General features: G+C 31.2%; 1 protein-coding gene across 29 annotated transcripts in view; it reads left to right on the top strand.

The window, feature by feature from the left end:
• LOC139512984 (IQ motif and SEC7 domain-containing protein 1-like) overlaps nt 1-15,874 on the top strand; it is a 95,172-nt gene that overhangs the window by 57,355 nt on the left and 21,943 nt on the right. For 25 of the 29 annotated variants that reach the window (XR_011662389.1, XM_071301038.1, XM_071301127.1 and 22 more), the window contains 2 exons: nt 2,639-4,138; nt 5,149-5,310. Coding sequence is in view for 28 of the 29 variants with exons in the window: in XM_071301038.1 (XP_071157139.1) it covers nt 2,639-4,138; nt 5,149-5,310 (1,662 nt within the window). In the remaining variant the exon portion in view is untranslated. Of the gene's footprint in view, nt 1-41; nt 226-1,768; nt 1,981-2,638; nt 4,139-5,148; nt 5,311-15,874 lie in introns of those variants that run through there. The other 4 variants (XM_071301177.1, XM_071301147.1, XM_071301091.1 and 1 more) reach the window with 4 other exon arrangements.

The following is a 15,874-nucleotide window of genomic DNA, read 5'->3' on the forward strand; positions in this document are numbered from 1 at the left end:
TATAAGAATGTTGATAATAGGGCAGTTTATACCCCAGGTACAGATTACAGGTGTAGATATGATAGCAATCTCTTCAGACAGGTAAACACTATAAAATGAGAGTAGAAAATTAGTCTGTTTACCAATGTGAGTTAAATAACAACAATAAAAATCGGTCTAGGCTGTGTTATTTTTGTATGGATTTATAAAGGATATCTAGTTTTGATTTTCATCTTTACCTTTAAAGTAAGTAATTTCTTTCAAAAATTCATTTACGAAATTAAGTTGGGGTATTACTAAAGGCTGTTTTAGATATATTGGGTAGTGAAGTGTCTTGAATATCCTTACAGGTTTACAAATTACTGCTGAAAATGCAATGCATGAAATTTTAGACCCAGCATTTTCTGCTTGCATGTATACAATGTAATCTTTTGACCCCCTTTCATTTAAAGATTGAAGATTTTTGGGAATACACATCTGTTGCATAAAAATAAACAAGTCTTGTGATAAAAGTTGGGAAAGTTTGCAGATGTTAAGATATAAAGACAATAATATGGATGGGTGCTGGTTCTTAAGAGCTTTGTTAGCTGGAGCAACATGTTGATAGCTTTGTCTGTAATGTGTCAGATAAAATTCACTTGTCTGTTTCTATAAAAAGAATTGAGAAAAAGCAAGCATTTAATTGATTTACAAATAAAGAAAACATGTCTTTAACATAAATTTGATATAATTTAAACAAGAAAAAGATTTTTTTTGGCTACATCTTACAATGCTTTGAAAATGACATTTTTCTCACTTCTGGCGCTGATGCAGAATCATATAATTTGCTTCGATACTTGAAAACATAAGTCATTTGCCTGAGAGGAAACTGCTTTAATTACATGATAATTTGTTCAGGCAATTACATAAGATGTAGCAAGCTTTTAAAGTTTTAACACATGCTGATAGGAAAATGGAACCTTGAAGACAAGATAATGAAAAAGCCAGGTGATAATGATAAATAATTTCTTAAAAGTAGATTTCAATCTCTTCACCTGTAATTATTCCTGTGCTCAACAATAATATTTGGTTAAAGATGATGCAACTTATTTATTTTATAGAGGTTGAAATTAAAGAGGTTTCATATGGGATAAAAGAAAATGTATGTTTGGTTTTGTATTTGCCAAGTTTGATCTGTTATGAATCAGGAAGTAAAATTATAGAATAGAAAAAAATATTGAAGTGTTTTCTAAGAAACCTTTAAAGGAAGTCCTTGTATGAGCACTGTTACATGCCAGAGGCTTCATCTTGGATTGGAAAAAAGGGTTGGGATTCAGTGGTATACAAAAATCTTTTGCTGTTGCACATTTGAATTTAGCCACTTTGCAGAATGTGTTATTGACTGTGTTTGCCCAACTTTTTCATAATTTCATCTCAAGACTTAATATAAGTTATGACAGTTTTTAAGACTTGCTGGGTGTTTTTTGCACTTAATGTTGAGTTGAAAATACTGATACAGACATAGACTGTCATTTGAACAGAAGGAAAGCTTCAGAATATGTTGGAGGATAAACTTTGTGTCTAGATTTATTTGAGTATTTCAACACTCCATATGTTATCTTTTCACCTCCATAAATCTTTAGCCACTCATATACTTTATAAACAGGAACTAAAATGTTTATCAGTTCCCAACATGCAATTGACTTTTCTTCAAGGTCAAATTTTAATGAGGTTCATTGTTTCTCTCTAGATGTTTCCTTCCTTCTATTGAAGATAAGAGCATGATGAAGTCAATTGCTATTTTGTCAATTTGACCTATGAACTTTAAAGTGTCTATTCTTATATAAATTTCCTTGAAATGAAAAACAGCTTGAAATCAATTTATGCCTGGTGAAAGTTATACATGGGTAATTTGATGTTAATTAATTATCTTTTATTGAAGGATTTCTGGAGTTTATTTTTTAGACAAACTGACTACCTTGCGATCTTCAAGATCATGACTCAGTTGTCTCTAAAAAAAAAGTGTGTTAATTGCCAATTAATGTAGTTTTGTTTTGAATTTTTATCTGCAAGAAGAAAAGTTTGATGCAAAAACATGTAATGAATCATGCTATCTGGTATTAAGAAACTTCATTATGTTTTGATGTCTTACGAAAACATATGTTTTGAAAACAGCATGAGTGTCATCATAGGAAAACAGTTATTGGAAAATTAAAACATCTGGAAAGAATTGTTGTTATGAGTTTGACACGGCTGTATATGTCTTGCAGAAGTTTGTTAATTAAAATTACCAAGATTTTTGTTATGTTGTGCTTGTCTGTTCACGGTTGGAGGACATGGCTAATTAAACTTCTCCTTTGATAAATTTATTTTCTGTGCGATTGAACAAGAGTTCTATTATCCACTGTCTTGTTGTTCAAACCATCTGCCAGTTGAATACGATTCTTTTGTAGCATTTGTTTTGACGCAAAAAAGCTGTTTCCAGCAAGGTGTACGCTTTTTGATATTAAGTTATTAATATCTGCTCCGAATGTAATTAATGAATTGATTCTTACATTTATTGATATGATTATTGATTCAATCCAGGTATGTGAAGGTTTCTATTCAATTTGGTGTTATTTAATCGAGAAATCAATTATTGTGTCGGATTATTCTTATATGTTTTATTTCTATTTTACAGTGTGTCAGGAGCTAAAACAGGAGACGATTTACTGAGAAATAAATCAAGGTCACGATCAGTCGGGGGATCACCATTGGAGTCTCCGAGAAGTAGTAAACTTGTTCATCAAACTAGTACACATGGTAACCGAGCTCAGAGACAGCGCTCATTCAGAAGCAATGAAGAGGATGTGAAACGTTCCCGTTCTCATTCCGTTTCCTATGAACTGTCAGAAGATTTAAAAGAAAAACAATTGGAAATGCTAGAGAGAAAATATGGAGGTTCACTCAGATCTCGCCGTGCTGCTAAAACTATTCAACAAGCATTTAGACAGCACTGCATGAACAGAAACTTTGAAAAATTACGACATTCTGCTGGAGAAAGAAGATTATCGAAACGATTATCTGAATTAGGTCGCAGTAACACAGTTTGGACTGATAGAATTTCAGATAATGTTCATACAATGGGTGCCCTATTAGTGCAAAATAACATAGAAGGACACAATAATAGTGACAGTTATCAAAATAAGGGTGGAGAATCTAGACTTCGACCTCAGATGTCTTTAGATCAAAATATGAAAATCGATTCTTCATTACGGACAAAACTTTCAAAATTTGAAAGGAAAAAACTAGAACGTTGTAAAGAGGTGGATTTAAGCGACATTCCTGAAAATCAAAATTTTAACAAAACTGTTGATGAGGCAAATAATAATCGGAATTCTTATCCTGAAATGAACCAAAGTAGTGCTACCGATACATCACAACGTGGACCAGCCGAAAATGCAGTTGATTTACCTAGTCTTAATTTTGAAACTCTGTTAGATAGTCGAGAGACTGAAATTTTAGTTGACAGCTTTAATAGTGACAGTATGAACAGTGATAGTCAAAATGAAATTACAAATCACACATATACTCATAAACCTTCTGCATCATCATTATTTTCAAATGCAAGTACGGACACTTTAGAAAGTAACAAAAGTGCTTCTTATGAAAACTTTAGGACTAATTACTCGGACTCAGGATCATGTGGGAGTCAAGGGGATTTACAAATCAAAGGAGAAACTGATAGTTCTTCATTAGAAAATATACGAACACCAGAACAAAAACAAATGGCAGATCAGACTTTAAGATTTTATATGAATCAGGAAGTTAAATTACGGAATAAACAAATAGCAGAGGTGTTTTCAAAGAAACCTCCTCAAGTCCCGATAAGAGCTCCTGAGGCTTCACCTGTTTGGAAACGAAAAAGTGCTATGAATGGTAGTATACAAGTTAAACCAGTAGAAAAACGTATGAGCAATATTTCAGAGACAAGTGAAGGTTCATTTGATGGTAACTGTTCTAGTTCCCCAAGTTCAGAAAACGTTAACGGTGAAAATGTTAGTTTAAATAGTGAAAGTAGTCTACATTATCAGAGACGATCACGACTTAGTGTAACGCCTGATCACCATCATTCTGTTCCTAAATCTGCAGACAAAGTCAGAAAACGTACCTACAGAATCGGAATGAACTTATTTAACAAGTAAGTTTTGAAGAATGTGCTAGTTCTTAGCTTGGTGTTTTCTATTTTGTTTCAATACATATCTTATAAAAGTATTATAATCATCGTAATAGATGAGATAGCTTGATATTTGAGTACAGTTAGAGAATTTTATAATTAGAGAGCAATTTTAAGTGAAAAGACCCATGATCTCATACAAGCACTGCCACCCTTCTTGGTAATGTCTACCACGGTATATCCATAGGTTTATTGCCTCATTACGTCTTATACCACATAAGGAAATATCTATTTAGTTTTAATTACAGCTCCAAGTGTGGTTGTAATTTGAATGAACATTTTCAATTAGGGACTTTTGTTTATATATATATTATATTATGTTTTAGTTTATAATAATGACATGTAATATCAAATATAGTTCCTTATTAGTCATCAGAAATCACTTGTGAAGCATTCTTATTCTCACACCACATCCCTTCCTTTTCGTAATCATTTCTTTCCTGTTGTTAACTTTGATTACAGTCAAAAGTACAAGTTAGGGCCATGTCTTTCTTCTGGAAACTATGTAGGTCATTCGAAATCATCAAGTCATGTGATTTGGGAAAAAATGCATCATGTTTTAACTTTAAGATGGAGTAAATAGATTTGATTACAATTATATACATAAATTCTTAATTAGCCAAAGGGGCTAATATGCACTTCTTGCTATTTGATGAAGTATATTAAAATGGAGATCTGGTATGTCAATGTCAGAGACAACTAACCATCAAAGTCTAAATGAGTTTGGAAGTTAGCAACTACAGGTCACCATACAGCCTTCAACAATGAACAAAATTTACAAAATCCATACAGTATAATCAATGCCACAACAAAACAAAATGTAAATCAATTTATTTTGAGAAAGACTGAAGCCTTTAATATTTTTGAAGAAAAAACAAAATTTAAACTTTGAAAATAAACCCCTTTACAGTAGGATGGCACAATATAGTTCTTGTTGCAATTACCTTTTTATATGAAATTGTATTCTTCTCCAGGAAACCAGATAAAGGAATAGAATTTTTATGTGAGTGTGGATTTGTAGAAGAAAACCCCCATGCCGTAGCAAAATTCCTCATCTCACGGAAAGGACTTAGTAAACAGATGATAGGAGAATACTTAGGAAACATACAGAATGAATTCAATATGGCAGTACTAGAGTAAGTTTTTACCAAATCTATAAATAGCTTTAATGTTAATTCCACAGATCAAGCAAGAGCCTAAGCAGTCAGCCTGAATTCTAGAATTCTTTACTGATGGAGTTTTGGTTGGTGTCTTTCAACTAGTATTGAGTCTTAGTTTAGTTGTCTTTGAAGTTCAAACACTATAAACAAATACACTATAAACAAATTAGAGAAATAAACTTAGGGGAGCCAGACATGTGACAGACTTCTTTTTGAAATAGGACTCCTTTAGATCTTTGTTTTAGACTCCTGTCTGCTAGTTATATAATGAACAAACAGTATAAGAACCTACAGAAGTGATGGCTTTTATGACCTCAAAAAACTCATACTCTCTTATGTCAAAGACAATTCTCATTTTTCTAAATCAATTTTTATTGTGACGTTCTGAAGAAATAATATTTGCATAAGAATGTTCCTTCTACGTGCTTCTTTACATGTATTTAAATATTTTCATTTTTACGATTTAATTTCCCGTCACAAAAACCGAGTATATTAAACATAAATTGTCTCAGATGTTACACACAACAAGAAGCTTATATTTAGATATTTCCGATATAAAAAACAGTCTGTGGTGACATATGTCATGTATGTATTGTTTATTGAACGTGTAGGCTGTTGTGTATAGAATTTGAAGGTCGTATGAAAGATATTTATAAACATAAGAAATGGATTCTATGTATTTAATTCAAAACTTTTATTTTCTATAATAAAAATTAATCATATATAGTATCTAGTGGCTTATTCAAAGGACTTTCAAAGAAGAGTGACTGAGAAAAAATACCTAGATAAGGAAACTAGATGGTCAAAATTGGAAAAATGTACTAAGTACAAATTTTCAGCCTGTTTGCATGATTTGACAATGTTTTTGTTTTAGCTTTCCACTTCTAATAACCCAGGATTTGCCCTTGTGCCGTTCAATATTTGATCATCCTTAAGTAGTATAAATTAGTTTTGGGAGTACTAATGATGAAACTATATAATGTTATTACTTATTCCGTTTGTAGAATAACATACATCTGAGAGATGAAATAAATCATTAGGTCCTTCAGATGTATAGGGAAATGTTTACTTATAAATAATAAACAAAGACTTGTTTGATCTGGTCTATATATCCCTCAGGTTCAGTTGATTGAATAAGTCATCTAGATAAGGACATGCCTGGGATTAATTGAAGCATACAAAGTCATTTCTAAATTACATAACTCTATAGTTACATGTATATGGTCATATCAGGTATATCTACCCCATTTCATTAAATGTCGATTATAAGTTTGCATAAGTAATGGATCTTTTACTGGTATTTGGAATTCCTGACTAAATGCTATCACTCCAAGGCAATAATAAATGTTCCTGGTTTATTGTACTTGTCCCTGATCATTCCCTTGTAAATTGGCAATAAATAATTAAAGGTTAGGTGTCAGAGACTTTGGGTATTAGGGCCCATTACAGCACACAACCTTAAATAAAAACATGTATTTGTTTAGGACTCATTATAGGGCAATCTTAAATAAAAACTTACATTTAAAGCAAATTGTTGTATTATTAACCAGAATGCTTCACTGCAGGGTTTGCATAAGCTTGCTTGCAGTAATAATTAACAAGCATATCAAAATGTCTGTTTCACATAAAATATTTTTTCCATCAAAAATTAATATGGCAATTTGTGAATGATTCATCAGTATTTTTTTAATTACAGATCTCTTACAAAATTTTGAACATAAAAATGACAAAAGAGCTGTACTCTTGACAGTGAAAATACATCAAAATCTGTAAAAACCCTTCTAACAACTCATTTGCCAACATTAAAAAAGTTGTGAAAAAAGCTGTTGCCCTCATGGAAAATTGGTGGCTGAATATTGTCTGAATTATTTCTGAATTCTATCTGAATAATCGTCTGAATAGGTCTGAATGTTGTATTTGTGTCTATTTCTGAATATTGACTGGATTTCGGACTATTCAGCCAGTATTCAGAAACAGAAATATTCAGAAACTAAGAAATATTCAGAAAATTTATGGTTTAAATGATGCTGTATTAAGAAATATTCAGCCATTTTTTAAGACATATTCAGCAATATTCAGAAATCTTCAGCCAACATTCTTCCAATCTTCAGCCATACTAAGAAATATTCAGACATATTAAGAAATATTCAGACAAATATTAAGAAATATTCAGACATTAAGAAATATTCATATATATTCAGAAATATTCATATATATATTCAGAAATATTCAACCATATTAAGAACTATTCAGACAAATTCATCCAATCTTCAGCCTTATTAAGACATATTCAGCCATAATAAGATAGCATGAAATGGAATCAAAACCCCATTGTAACTGATTTGATCTTCCAATTAAGCCCTAGGTTTATCACTTTTTCTAAGAAACACAAAATATAGTGAGTGCTTTGATCATAGATTGATCTGAATATATTCAAATATTTAAATAAATAACATTCTTAACATCCTATCCATGAAAAAAATGGCCTGCATGGTTTGCATAAGAATAAAAACAGTAACTATGGTCAGCTTAAACCTCACTCACAAACTGATTAACTAATATAAAAATTATGTGTCAGATATAAACTTCTCTTCCTTTCTGTAATTTAAAACTTGCTGTCTCTGTACTTCAAACTTGAATTGCTGAATAAAGGTATTAAAATGGAGTCTGCATAAAATCTGTTTCATATCATTGCTGGCAGCTCATATTTAATCCCCTAAAAGTACAAAAATATCCACAAAGAATCAATTGTTCTTGAGGTTATGAAGCAATAAATTCAATACACCTTATCGCTATTTGTCCGCCATTGCTGGAAATCACACAGGTTCCCGTAAAATTTTGACGTCATAAAACAAAATATCTGACGCCACAATGGAAAAGTGATTGTTGTTGACGTCAAAAGTTCAAGGGCGGGTCAGCCGGGATTAGCGATAAGGTGTATAGAAACATTATTGCATTATGCATTTGTACTGTATCTTACATTGGAAGCCTAAGCTCAAATTAAGACCCCCCCCCCTTTTTATCCCTTGAAGATAAAATTGGTGACTTATAGTTTTCACTAAGTTTGTTCACCCAATTTAATTTCTACATTTAATGTAGAAAGTGGTAGTGCATTTTTTAAGTTATTGACTGCAGATTAATATTTGTTTTATGAATGTGACAACAAATTTTGAACAATATATATATTCATTACATTAATTGTCTGCCAAAATTTTCTGATGTTTTCTCAGATTTAAATGTTTTATAATAGTGCCTCAACAAATTGCATTTTATAATAATTACAATCATCATATGTTCAATCAAAATACTTATCTGAAAACATTTGCGTTTGGATCACAGGGGGTTCGTATGGATAGTAAACCCGGCAATTGTAACAAGCCCCTGTGTTTGGATTCTCCATTTTGCTTATCCAGCGTAATCTTTGATGACGTATGCCAGTGCGTTTCAGTCAAGGTGTCAATCTCGCCCCATATCATATCGGCCCGAAATTGATTCGTCCCCGTAACGGTGTTTCAGTGAAACTTCTCAAAACATCCCGCCGGTCAGGTCCCAAATTACGGCCGATTTGCAGGGTTTGCTGGTTAGTTGAAATTTAAAATTTCGAAGAGTAACTTCCCCTTAATATGGGTGTTTGAGAAATATTTAAAAATGTATTTGATCTTATTCAAATATACGTTTTCCTTTGTGAATTTTAGTTTTGTGAATAATTTCTATTGTAAAATACTGCTACAACTTGTATTTCATCTTATTTATTTTTTTTATTTTGCAGGAATAAAAAATAAAAAACACCATACACTAACGATTTTTCCCTAATAATTATTTAAAATTTGTAAACAATGTATCACTGGAAATTGCCGGTATTCACTATTTGTAAAACAGTGGGATAATGAAAATAAATTGACAAGCTGAACAGTACTCACAGTTTACTGTCTTTATGATACATAACAATGTTATTACTAATCAGTGATATTAAGATGACAAGGCCCGTTTTATGAGGTTGAATTATTATGATTTTAATTATTCAAATACAAAAATGACACTTGCGTAGTATCCGATTGAAAGGAATCATATGGCCAGTTTTGTAAGGTTAAATGACCATTTAATGTACGGGTCTCCTTGATTTAGCCGGTATGGTGGGAGAACTGTATTTAGAGAAGTTTTAATGTATAAGAAACATGAATTCCTGGTGTTGCATTAAAAACATTTCCCCACTGAATGGTTGTTTTATTGTCGGATTTGCACCTTGCTGCAAAAGGTGTCAAAGCTAAAATTAAATAGCCTTTCAAAACGTCATAATTATTTGGACTAGGTACAAATAAATTGTACTGATAATAACTGTTAGAATTTAATATAAGTACCTTTTCTACCAAAATTAATGCCCATGCACCAGTATATCCAATATCTTAATGATAATAAAGCAATACTGCTTTAATTTTCAAAAACACAATATTTTAAAGTGAACAAGTGTTTGTTCAGTTTTTCATCACTAAATGATCAAACTACTCATGAGTTTTTTATTATGTACACTTGGTTCTCGAAAGTATTTCATAGTTATATATCAATGGGTTTAAACTGATGACTGTAACGGTCATCCCAAAATGTTAGATGAAAAATAGGGGGGATTATTATTACCCCGGGATCAGGTGTTTTAAAGCTCAGGATTTCGGGATTCACTCTTTCGGGATTAGGGAATTCTTTTTTTGGGATTTCGGGACGTCGGGATTATGGGATTTCGTTTTTTAAGTCCGGGATTTCGGGATTAGGACCCCTCCTATCCCACCTCAAAAATAAGGTCAGTAGCTATATTGACTTGGGAAAACACTGTAAGATTCTTGCACTTTTATGTTGATGAGCCAGATGAAGGATTTCAAAATTTTTGTAATCAGGGAAATTAATTCTTGCTGTTATTTGTACATTTTCAAAATATTTTATTTTTATGTAGTTTTGTTGGTGAAACTTATTCACATAACATTCAGACTTTTGAAGAATTATTTTTTATGTTTCCATTTATGTGTTAAAATTAAATAACTCAGTGTAATTCAGATCTATGACTTATTTCTAGTTTTCTGAATTTTGTCTAACTTCTGAATGATTTAGAAAACTTCAGACAATATTCATTTCTATGAGATTATAATTTACTTATTTCCAGTTTTCTGACTTTTGTCTGACATAACTTCTGAATGATTTTAAAAAATTCAGACAATATTCAGATCTATATATTAGAATTTACTTATTTCCAATTTTCTGAATTTTGTCTGACATAATATCTGAATGATTAAGAATAATTCAGACAATATTCAGATGTTTAGGGGTGTATTTAATTAATTTTTGGTTTCTGAATTGATCTTACTGCTGTTTCTTAATAATTCAGACAAATAAGACAGTATTCAGAAGTTCTGAATATGTCTGAAACTTTTTCTGACTAAATAAGAAGTATTCAGACAAAATTCAGAACTATAAGACAATATTCAGACACCATCAATAAACAGGTCAGACAGGATTCAGACACCTGATTTGTTCTAAGACACATTTCAGCCAAAATTCAGAAAATTTCAGCCACATTCAGCTAATATTCAGAAATTATGGTTCATGAGGGTGTACTACTATAATGGCACTTCTGAAACAAGTTGATTCTTTCGTTTATTGCTGAGATACAAATGGAAGACACTTGAGAATTCAAGTTTTTCTGAGAATTATCCCATTGATAGTGAAAAGAGTTGATTAAAATGACATTATTTTTTTACACTAATGGAGGGAATTTAAGAGTGGCATGTTATCATGCTGTTATTTGTTAGTTACATGTAAATATGGCTTCATTAGTGATTTCTGTTTGTTGTTTTTTAAGACATCCCCTCATTAGGAAGAATTTTATGTATTTATAACTTTTTTCTTTGGGTTGATAAAAGAGCCTAGTAAGATTTATTGTAATGATATCGACACTAGTCATGCAACAGCTCAATTTTATATGTTAGATGCAAAAGCTTAGATTCAAGAACTCAAATTTTATATCTATGGTACAAAAGCTTAGTTTTTATGGCTTTTAAAACATAGTCCTGACTTTTTCATGTTGCTTTTGGGGAGATCGCAGATCTTGGGACCTTTTAGTCAAAAGTCAGCGACTAAAAGTTTTGGTGTTGAAGGAAACACATTGTACTTCAGCACTCTGTCCTTTTGATTTCGGGATAATTCTTTGAGGTTTTTGTATACAGGTTGTCTTCAGAGGTTTTTTCATGAATTAACTGTTATGTATTGCAAAATGTATCAGCAGGTGATCACCTTGCTTTCAGATGAGGTGTGGGAAACTTTACTAAGAAATTGTTGGAGTGTTAAACTAAAAGTGAAGATAAAAGCCACACTAAATATAGACTTTGCTTTCACTCTAAATCCCTAATAGTATGCAAAGGATTTAATTTGTAAGAACTATAAGTTGGAAGCTTACAGAAACAGTAGGAAGTTCCGGGATTCCAAACAAAGAAAGAAAAAAAGTCATTGATCTAACTTAAAACGTGCAAATCCCAGATGTAACGATTTTGTGATAAAAATCCCAAGGTATTAAAACTTTTAACATTTTATTTCCAATAGATCTCTTCCTGCAGGCAGATACGAATAAAATTATTGTCAGAAAGCTCATTACAGAAAAATCACACTTTCATAATGGTATTATGATACAGATGGATCAATAAAACAAGGATTTCATTTAAAATTGTAAAGCTTTTATTATACAGAATGGCATGTGATCAATATTTGAGGAAATTATGAAATTTTAATCATTAACAAGTGTTTTATGAGGTAGCAGAGGTAACCAGGTATCAGGCTTTGTATTTTATTTTGTCGATTTTTATGTGCTAAATGTAGTTCTTGGAAAATATGATTATATTTAGATATGTTTTGTTCTTCTAAAGCACCATGGTTGATTTTCTACTTTGTTCATCTTCTTATTTGATTTTCTAGTTGTTTCGTTCTTCAAAACTGCGTGCAGAATGCTTTTCCTATGAAACGTGATATAGTTTGGACCCTATCCATGGAACTATCCCTTAAAGGGTCTTTCTGGAGATTTTGGCTCAGTGGAAAGATTCATGGCCGCTATCATCATGTAGTCAGTTTAAGGTCTCATAAAATTTTTTATCAAATATTTCTTTTTATTTAAAAATTTATCTTCTTAAGGGAATCTCATCCTAACTATATGGTCACTGACACAAGTAGAGTATGCACATACAAAAGTTATTTAGATATTAATTAAAATGTTAAAACGATGTAAAATAAATTCTGCGAAGTCTTTGTTTCCAACTGTTTTTCTCTGTGTGTCAACTCATCTTTGCTGAGTCACTGATCTCCAATGTGAATTATATTCCTTTATGCCAATTACAACAGAATGACTGGACACTGTCAACTTCCTGGAGGCTGACACAGAATTAGTTGTCATTAGAATAATAATTGCAAAAATAAGATGAACGGAAAAGAATATGGCAACTGCAAAATTCACTGCTTGCTTCTTTAATACTCATTGAAACAAAACCCTAGGAAACAACAAACCAATTAATTTGAAGTAATAATTAAAACATCAATTTTAATAAAGTATCACTTCTTAATGTTCTCGTTAATGGTTTTATACAGAAAAGTACTTTTACTTGAGGATTCCAATTTCCGTTAAAGGAAGGTTAAATCTAATAAGAACCTATTGTAAGGAGAGTATTGGCTTTGCTTTTGTCGCATCAAAGAATGATTGCTGTACGTCTTTTAGAGGATCATTATAAGGTAGCCTAAGAAGGCTGAATTTCTTTCCGTTCGAACATGCCCTCTTCAAAGTTCTTCTAGTTGCTTTTGAAATTTTCAGCTTTTCATCCCAATAGATTTCTTCAACAGAAAAAAGCCTAAATGATTTGTTTCTTAATTTATTTTCATCTTGAATAATACTGTTTGTTAAGCAAACAATAATCAGACAATGTACATAACATGTGAAATAAATCATAGTTTTGTCTGCTTTTAAACATAGGTTTTTGAGTCTGAATTGTTTGAAATTAGAATTCCTGATTGAAATTTATCCTTTAAAACTGGCACTTATTTATGAATATACTTTCAGGCTAGTTTAAAGTGCCTTTGGAATATGTTTTATAGATAAAGTACATTGATTTTATCCAAGTTATAGCGTTTAGACTTATTGAATTTTTGAAGAAGTATTTAAAGAAACAAAAAAAGGAAAGCTCATCAACAAGATAATGATGCTTCATACTATATATTATATGGTTAACCAGGGTATTCTTGTGTAAGTGCTCTCTATATTTTAGATGGAAATCTATTTCCCTGGCTAGACGTATGTCAGATTATCTGTTTTATGATGCTCCAATGTTTAATCCTATAAAATATAGAAAGGTCTTGTGTTGTCTGGTTTATTTTCTCTGGACTAACGTGGGAGTGATATATTTACCAAGAAAATGTTGAGACAATATGCTGTGGGAGTCTGATTTTAATTAAAAATGTACTGTTGCAGAGTTTGTTTGGAAAGATACATTTTTGCACTGATTTAAAATTTTAATTCAATTCCGGATTATTCTCAGACAAGATGTCCTTAATTTAATGACATGACCTCAACAGTATTGAGTCACTATTGACCACTACCTTTATATACTTTGCCAGCCCTCTTTCAGACTCAAAAAGATGAAGTCATTACTACAAGTAGATAGTAGTTAATAAATGACAATAGAAATTTTCTCTGTATCCTGGAAATGAATACTGACAGGACTGGCTTCTGAAGTGCCAAGCGTTAACACTTCAAAATCGATGCCTAGCTCTATCAAATATGAAGCATTCTTCTGCATTCAACATCTCTATCATTATAAAGTGTTCATCAGTGTTAGATTGTGATCAACCATCTGTTCTTGTATTGTTTCTCTAATTTAGTTTTGAAGATGGTCATCTAAAAATTCTGGTAATTTGACTTTTTATTTAGCTAATGGGGACTTGCTGATTGTGAACTTTGCTTTAAATTGTATATATTTAACTTAGTTTCAGTTTGTGTGATAATTTGTTTAGTTCTCCCTAAAGAAATTCTTACCAAAGTTTTTTAAGCAAAACTACATGATGTTCAAGTTGATTAAATGTTATCTGAGTTTGATTCAACATTGCAAATGTTATTCTGATATGATAAATCAGATAATCATTTCAAAATGATGTATTTTTCATCAAGTTGGAGAAGATACAGCATATCAAAACAATTAAGCTTCATAAACTGGAAGTTGTCCAATGAACACTTTACCATTCAAATAGTTATCAAAGGTACCAGGATTATAATTTAGTACGCCAGACGGCCAAACAAACCAATCAGATAGGAAAAATGAATTTGCAACAGGCTCTAAGTATATAAATTAGTGAAATGACATTCTTATTGCATAATTTTATTGGTTATTTTTGCATTGAATCTTAATTCAACATAACCCATTTGGTCTCCCCTTACCTATAGTTTAAGAAAAAATATGAAATAACTTAAGTTTAGTAAATTTCCTTCACTTTTATTTAGATTTTCCAAGTTTGAAAGTTATAAGCTAAATCTAGGGTCTTAATGATGCAGTATTGACGCATTTAATTTAAGAAGTACCTTATCACATTTCTAAAAGGCACCCTTAGAATACATGATATATTTGCCACTAGACATTGAACATTCAATTATTTGGTTCCGAAGGATCAAAGGAAATTTCTTAAATGAGATTGAAATGTATATAGTTGCACAAAGATGTTCAAAGGGAGGAGAGTTTTAATTATACAACACCTTTGAGTGTAGTTCATAAATAACTCATTAATTACACAACTACTATTTTTAGACTCGTCAAAACTAACGAAAGATGTTCCATGCATACATGTGCTTTTCTTTTGTGGTAAAATAATTAGTATTATGTAATGTAATCATGGAAACTGTTTTTGTGAAGTAAATAAATTAGTTATACATTACAAATAACAGGATCTTAAAAAATTCAGAATCCAGCATAAATCTTGTGAAGCATCCAATTTCAAGATTGAAATTGCATTGATTTCTTCTTTATTAGTTAGATTTTATTATCCTTTCTTCGCCAACTTAAGCATTTATCTGTAAAAGATTAGTTTGAGTCTAAAATCACGAGTCCAATTTACTACTGATTTACGTGTTTTATATCAATCCTACTAAATTTTCTGGCGTTTCAAATCTTCATGATGGAATCAATGGGATTGATTCTGCTAATACTAAGTAGATCTGTAGCTTGCAATGAATTGAGATGTTTACTTAAAAACCAATTATTATACAGTTTTGCAAGATTTATCGTCAGTTGGACCTGAAAATTAGAAGTTGATGGTATTTTACTTCAAGTAACAGACACAAATGAAGATTGATATTCTTTCTATATGTGTTATAGTATATAATCATTCTTTGAGTCACTCTTATAAATTATTTTTGGTAAGAAGTGACAAGTATATAGAAACCATTTTGTTTGTTTGTTTGTCCATATGTCTATCCTAACACTTAAAGTGCTTTTGGTCTTTGATCTTTTGAACCCACACTAAATCTCATTGC

The sequence above is a fragment of the Mytilus edulis genome, chromosome 1 (assembly GCF_963676685.1).
Source record: "Mytilus edulis chromosome 1, xbMytEdul2.2, whole genome shotgun sequence".
NCBI classification, from domain to species: Eukaryota; Metazoa; Mollusca; class Bivalvia; order Mytilida; family Mytilidae; genus Mytilus; species Mytilus edulis.